The sequence below is a fragment of the Fundulus heteroclitus genome, chromosome 1 (genome assembly GCF_011125445.2).
Source record: "Fundulus heteroclitus isolate FHET01 chromosome 1, MU-UCD_Fhet_4.1, whole genome shotgun sequence".
In the NCBI taxonomy this organism is placed as follows: domain Eukaryota; kingdom Metazoa; phylum Chordata; class Actinopteri; order Cyprinodontiformes; family Fundulidae; genus Fundulus; species Fundulus heteroclitus.
This window is the reverse complement of record NC_046361.1, coordinates 15,747,434-15,754,671: the sequence shown is the minus strand read 5'-3', so window position 1 is coordinate 15,754,671 and position 7,238 is coordinate 15,747,434. Positions and strand designations below refer to the sequence as shown.

The window sequence follows — 7,238 nt, the reverse complement described above, 5'->3', positions numbered from 1 at the left end:
ACACCCTCAGAGCCGTACCTACCTGCCTGAGCTGGACCGCTTGACAGCTGACTACAGCTGCATCACCAGAGGCTATGCAAAACATGAGGCGGATCAGCTCGGTAGGCTTCTGGATTAATAGCAACGATTACAACTTTCACAGATTACACATGCAGGGTTTAGTGGACCCTTTAACAGGACAGCGGGTGTCTTTCTTTATATATATAAATCAAGCACTGGTTTCTAAGGGAAAAGCTCACTGTACCTTACTTCTAAAAGAGCCTCCGTTTGGTTAAGGCTTTCTTCTCAAAATGTCTGACCCTGCAGAAGGAGAAACCGATTTCTGTTTCTTCCCCCTGCATGAGTCCAGCGTGTTCTGTGCTTTTAAACCAGGCTCCCTGCGTATCAGAGTCCAACTAAGACTCGGTTCCGGGTGACACTGCAGTAATGAGCGAGTTTATTTTGCAGCCATGTTAGCAAAAGTTAGCAAAGTTCTGAGGCTGCAGCACCGCTAGCGCTGGGGCTAACGGTACCACAGCCTCTTCCAGCGGCCGCTTGTTGGCAACTCATGGACTCCGTCTGCGTTTAAATGGCAGTACTGGAGATTTATCTACAGGAATTACTGGTCCTCAGCTAGAGGAGCCGACACAGCAGACAACAGTTAGTGTTTTACTCACCTAGAGCTAGCCGCGACGTGAGGACAGGCGTGGCGGAGTAAATTGGCTTCTAGCATCTCCTAGGCAACGGACCGTACCACGCTGTAGGAAAGCGTTCCCCAGGGCTAGGCTAAATTTGTGATAAAAATAAATAATACATAAATAAAAAATAAATAAAAACCATATCACTTTGATAAATCTCTGCTTAGCGTTTAGTTGTGTTTTTGACATAACCTCTGTCAAATTCATATTTTATTCAGTGATAGTTGAGGTCTACGTAGTTCATAAATGCAAACACTAGATGGCGACAAAACAGTTCCGCAAACAAAACTCACGCCACAGTATTATAATACTGTGGCATTTTTGTTATTTGTATATATTTTGTATGTTATTGAACTTGTTTCTTATTTAATTGAAATAAAATTAAAAAAAGATTGTTCATTATAAAAAATATTGTAATACTATGATGTTTTTGATGTTGTTTAACTTACAAATACATGGTCAGTCATAATACAGTTCTTTATTGACGTGTGAATTTCTTCAGGAGGATTTCACAAATTACAAAACACACACACACGCAGGGTAGAACCCCGGTCTATTTAAAATGAAGCCAAAAGACAACACACGTGATCTCAAAATACTTCGTCAAGTCTTGCATTGTGTCGTTGATTTTGCAGCAATCCCTCATGCTGAGCATGCATGTAGGGACAGTCGAAATGAAAACTCTAGTTTAACAAGAAGAAACCTCCAGCAGAGCCACGCCTCGTGCGAACGCGGCCATCTGTACAACTTACTGGGGGTTAGAGAAGACAGAGCAGAGTCACAAAATGAAACATAGAAACACTGATCCGGGAGCAGTAGTAGCTCCTTCAGAGGCTTGATCTGGCAGAGAAACACCAGCTAAGCAGAACAGCTCTGAGTCTGAGCCAGTTTTCAACTCTAGAAAAGAGCATCCGCAGTTAGTTGAAGTTAAAGCTCAGTCAATAGCTACAGTTTGTCTAGGACAGAGACAGGGTTAATCACTGAAAACAGGGCCAAGTCATCATGTATGGAAGGAGGATATGAAGTTGCTTATACCTGTGGCCCAGACCTTGTGAATATGGTGGCTGAAGCTGGTAAGAGATCCTCATTGTCCACAGTGAAACCAGCCCTTTACCAACACAGGCTGAAAGGCACTCAGAAGGAAAATGCCATTATCTTTACAAAAACATACTACAGTTTAAAAATACATTCAGAGTCAAATCTTTAGAGATATGTCCTATGGTTTGATGGAATAGAAACCTGTTTGGCCATGATGATAATTGTTTTATTTGGGTCAAAGGGTGAGAAACCTGCAAGCCAGAGAACACCTTCTCATCTGTGAAGTGAGAGGGTGGCACCATCATGTTGTATCGGTGTTTTGCTGCAGGAGGGACTCAACCAAATAAATGACATCATAAGGCGCTGGGAACGTTATTTGGACAAATTGGACCAGCATCTCATCAAAGTTTGGACACAAACAGGTCTTCTAATGGACATGGGACAACATGACCCCTGATTGCTGACCAAAGTTTAAAACGCACAACTCCTAAAAATAGGAAAATCTACGTAAATTTTTAAATTTAATCTGAAATTTTATGTTTTTGATCATTACTGTAACTTAACCAATATTAATAGTTGACCTAATTAACTTGAAACAGGCTAAGTTTTGTATGATGTATTGCAGGGGTCACCAAACTTTTTGAAACACAGAGCTACTTCATTGGTACTGTCACATGAAGGCCTACCAGCACAGACCTTTGAACTAAAGAGTCAGAGTTCACCTTAACTTTATGTTAAATAAACATTTTTTTTATTATTGATATCATTTTTGTGGCATTAGTAGCCCTTTTATTAAAAGTTGGCTGACAGCAAGGGGGGCTTAGAGAGGGGGGAGACATGCAGCAAAGGACCACAGTCCAGAGTCAATCCTGGGTCAGCCACGTCGAGGACTAAGGCCTCTGTACGTAAGCTGGGTGTACTACCCCTGCACCACCGGCACGCCCAAATAATGCTGTTTTTTTAAAAGATATTCTCATTTTTTAATGAGTGCAAAGGCAAAATCACACCTTAGATGCAGCTCGATGGTGGGTTGTGCTATTTTTAGCACAGGCTTGTGGGCACCACATTTGGGCCTTGGGGGCTACCTGGTGCCAGTGGCCATGGTGTTGGTGATCACAGATGCGTTGTAAGATAGTGCGAACAAAGGGTATTGTGTTATTTTATACTGTGGGTGTCAATATCTGGCTTCAGTGGGATATGTAAATCGTTTTTATTGTTGTTGTTTTGGTGTGTGTGTGTGTGTGTGTTCTTAATGTTTTGGTTTAATCATAAAAGTGTTAGTGGATGAGCCTGCAAAGTCCTGACCCTGGAACACCAAAGGTCGTCCGCATCCTTGACCCCCCTTTTTGAAGTTTAAAGGTTGAGGTTTACACTGCAAAAAAGGGATTTAAAATAAGTAAAATGTTCATAAAATTGGTGTATTTGTCCTTGATTTGAACAGGTAAATAAGATGATTTGTCATTGGAGTAAGATTTTTGCACTTAAAATAGGAACAACTCATCTCCATCATCTTATTTCAAGTGCAGGATGTCTAATTATCTTATTTTAGGGGTCACAATACTCATTCCATTGGCAAATAATCTTATTTGCCTGCTCAAATCAAGGACAAATACATTAACTCTAAGAATAATTTTTTTTAGATCCGTTTTTGCAGGGTAAATCCTGGACGTGCTGAAGGTACAAAACCTACGCAGAGATTACTGCAAGATTCTACAAAGAAATGTAAAATAACCAAAGTTATCTGGACTCAAGTAAACAGAAATATTTAACGCAGTACAGCAAGGAACTTATAAATACATTATTTTGTGTTTCTAGCTTCTTTCACTCAGAGGGACTATTTTGAATCAGATGTCCACTATTTCATCTTTGTGTTGTGCAAGTCCATAAAATGTTCACTGTTCCGTAAATTGCCTCTAAATTAGGAGGTTGAAATACCCAAAAATGCGAGCAATGTCGCAGCTGCGTGTTATATAGAAGCGAATCGTGAAACCTTCACTATATAGGAGAGTACTTCTTGCCACTGTTTACAGAGGGAGACGATGTTTTCATGTGGGTTCGTGTGTCTCCGCTACTGATGGGTGGGGTCTCATCTGAGACCTTTTTGGATGGTGATGCACTGGCCGACGCCGGGGGCAGAGCAGAAGGGAGCTCTGTTCTCCACAGAGGAAATGGGCGTTCTCCTTGGAAACTTTGGAGTGGAGAGCCTGCGGAAAGTAAATAAACAAAGGAGGTGTGGCACATCTGGACGAGAGTGTGGACCACCAAAACGGGCACAACGTCGCAAAGCACAGGAGCTGCTGCCAAGCTGCAGAGATCTGATTGAGGAGAGCAAACAATAACCAGGGTAGGAGGATACTTTCTTGACTTTTCTAAACTTTATCACTTAGTATATCTGTCCAAATTCTGCTCTCTAACTTGACTTATCATAAAGAAAAAAACTGCAGCATATGGTCTTGTCTCTTAAAAGCCTTAAAGTCTTCTTTAATTCAAAATTTATATATTTGTTGCCTCTTCTATTAATAACCTGTTCAAAGATTTTCTGTACGAAGTTATTCTTATGGGTTTTTTTTTACTATTCCATACAACCAAAATATAATTCATAACAGATTATCTCACCTGTCACTTTTATATGATTGATGGGATCTAACATAATAACATAATTTGACAGTAATTTTCTCTCCACCGCCCATACAAATAGGCCGCTCCTACAGATAAAGATCTTTGCAGACTATTTCATCCTGTTCTTATTCTACTGTGTGCTGCTGTTCTCTTCTGTTTTGTATTCCTGTGTTTGATCTTCAATTCAATTAACCGTTACTACAATTCGGTGCAGCCACCATATTGCTGTCCACTAAAATGTCAAGGTTAAGTTTGTTTGTAAAATTATATTTATTTTTCTTCCTTTTTAATTACTGCATCCAAACATCGGCTCTACACCCCGAGGTGAAGGTTGGTTAGCCCAGTCACACATTTGTTCTGTCACCCTTCAAGTCTTAGAGCTTATCAACTGGCTTTTAATTTGAGATGAAGATAATAAAAGTAAATAGAAAAGTCAGTTTTTTCAAAGATAATTGCATTTATTTTGAGAAAACCAACCAGAGCCCATGTGAAAATACAATTGTCCCCTTTCTAAATCTGGAATAAACTGTGGTTAACCACATTTTATTGGTTCAATTTCCCTCGCCACACCCAAGTCAGATCACTGCCAGACCTGAAGTTAAAAAAAAAAAAATATTGATTAAAACCTGTCAGACACATGAAGTAGGCAGAAAGATCTCCGAACGCAACACATCCTAACCCGATCTTATGAAATTCACTACCAAATGGGGAACAAAGTCATTGACATTTCTTGCTTTATAAAAGGTGACAAAGAGATCCTACGGCTTTGGGACTCACAGTGAGAGCCATTAACAAATGGAGGAAACATGGTAAAGTGGTGAACCTTTCCTGGAGTGTCTGTCAGCATTCAACAATAACAACGGTATCTATGGGCGAGCTCCATGGCCAAAAATATTGCTGACATAAAAGAACACAAAATACTACACATGTGGTGTGACACCAACAGCCTTTCACAAGAGAAAGACGACCAAAATGTCACGCCGACAGTAAAACATAGAGACGATTATACATTGGTCTCGAACCTCAGTAACTGGTGGATTGATTGATGAATTCTGATCTCTACCAGGAAGTTCTTTTGGAGAATTGTCTGATCATTGTGACATTAAGCTCAAGGGCACTTAGAGTTTGCAGCAGGACAACCCATCGTGGCTAAATCAAAATTATTCTACAGACATAGTGGAACAGTGTCATTTTCTGCTAAAAGCTTAATGGTAGTTGTTGCCACCATCCAGATGTGACGTTTGGGGGCCAAATACTATTTCACAAAGTGTTCAGCTTGGTTTGGATTGCTTCTTTTCCGCAACGGTTCAAATGCATTTGACAGCTTTTTACTGTCTTACTGTGAGTGCGGCTAGTGTTCATTCTCCAAAATAATATAAACATGGTTTTCTTTTCTGTCCTTCAGGGTTTTAAAAATGGCATACTTACTCATTTCTGTTACCCTGCTGCATCTCATCACCCTAGCTATGCTGTTTATTGCGACCATGGAAAAGGTAATTCTCATATTTATGACCAACTACAAGAGCATTATTTCCTGAAGACCAAGTTCATTTGGTTTCATTTTTTGTTTAAAAGTCCTGGTGGGTGTGGAATCCCACGGAAACCTCAGATCTTTGGTACAACTGTAGGTTTGACAATGACACAGGAAGCCGGCTGTGTGCAACCATCAAAGAGACGGGTAAGCCTTTGTAATCTGGACTTTACGTGATTCATGAAGTTTAAGGAAGTTATTAGTCTTTAAAATGTTCTTTATTTTCTTCAGAGTGGCTTCAGGCTGTGCAGGTCCTCATGATTCTCTCAGTGGTCTTCTCCTCAGTCTCCTTCCTGGTGTTCTTGGGTCAGCTGTTCACCATGTCGAAGGGCGGGCTCTTCTACTTCACGGGACTGTGTCAAGTCTTTGCAAGTAAAGCTGAGTTCATATGATCCAGACGCCTCTAAGGAGGAAAACACAAACGAAGCTGCACCATTTTTCAGATACAGATTGGTAACAATACAACTGGAGAACATCATCTTTCTGGCCATATTTATTAGTAGAATATAAGAAATATTGCTAGTCAAGACATACTTTTAATAATGGTACAATAGACTGGATTAGTAGATGTCAGCTAGATGTCAATACAGGCAGAGCAGGCGGTTTTGGTGCTTTAAATAGAAGCCATTGTTTCTAACAGTTGTTTTGTCTGTGTGTCTGTCTGTATTAAGGTCTGACAGCTTTTTCTGCCGCAGTCATCTACACCCTGCATAATAAGGAAATCCTCCTGGACTCAAAAATCCAGACCTCGGGGGATTTTGGCTACTGCTTTATCCTGGCCTGGGTGTGCGTCCCTTTGTTGTTGAGTAGTGGGGTTTTGTACATCCACCTGCGTAAGAAAGAATGACCAAAGGAAATCTACGTCAGCAGCTTCGGGGGTTAATAAAACTAGCTGCAGAATTTCAGAAATAAGACACCTGAAGAAGCAAAAGTCTTTAGCTAATGTGATCATTTTAGATATCAAAGCAAAATATATATTTCACCTAACCAGCTATCCTTAGTCAGGGAGTTCTAGATTAGTATGGATCACCTGCTGTAATAGACCATTAAGGTATGTCTTTGAGTAATGACTTTACCTCAATTCTTGTATGTAGAACGCATTGTGTAACATCTTTTAATAAATATTGCAAAAAAAAGAAGAAAGTTTTTGTCATGGTGCAGAATCAGCAGTATAGTAAGGGAGTAAAAAACTGTCCAAAGCTTAGTGCTGGAGGAGTACAGGAAATAGTGGTTTCACCAAGTCTCCATGACAACCCTTAGATGGTATCTACAAGCCAAGCGGTTGTTTGGGTGTTGTGCCAGAAAATAGCATTTTCTCCCGAGACTATAACTGGAACTGTGTACTTTACTAAGACGAGACAAGGCCGAGCATT

General features: G+C 40.3%; 1 protein-coding gene across 3 annotated transcripts; it reads left to right on the top strand.

Annotated features, from left to right (window-relative positions):
* The first annotated feature begins 14 nt into the window (after positions 1-14).
* On the top strand, positions 15-7,004 carry emp3b (epithelial membrane protein 3b). Of its 3 annotated transcripts, none has more exons than XM_021321993.2 (5): positions 15-101; positions 5,740-5,827; positions 5,910-6,012; positions 6,097-6,237; positions 6,537-7,004. In XM_021321993.2, the coding sequence occupies exons 2-5, from the start codon at positions 5,750-5,752 to the stop codon at positions 6,710-6,712; spliced, it is 498 nt and encodes a 165-aa protein (XP_021177668.1). In that variant the 5' UTR covers positions 15-101; positions 5,740-5,749; the 3' UTR covers positions 6,713-7,004. The 3 variants fall into 3 exon arrangements, with proteins under 3 accessions (XP_021177668.1, XP_012728917.1, XP_021177667.1); XM_012873463.3 differs by lacking the exon at positions 15-101 and adding an exon at positions 3,362-4,059; XM_021321992.2 differs by lacking the exon at positions 15-101 and having other exon boundaries at positions 5,589-5,827.
* The last annotated feature ends 234 nt before the right edge of the window (positions 7,005-7,238 follow it).

Excerpts from the sequence above, each read along its gene's own strand:
- emp3b (XM_021321993.2), top strand. The coding sequence starts at position 5,750 with ATGGCATACTTACTCATTTCTGTTACCCTGCTGCATCTCATCACCCTA. Across the intron at positions 5,828-5,909 it reads TTATTGCGACCATGGAAAAG|TCCTGGTGGGTGTGGAATCC; the intron begins GTAATTCTCATA and ends TTTGTTTAAAAG. Across the intron at positions 6,013-6,096 it reads TGCAACCATCAAAGAGACGG|AGTGGCTTCAGGCTGTGCAG; the intron begins GTAAGCCTTTGT and ends TATTTTCTTCAG.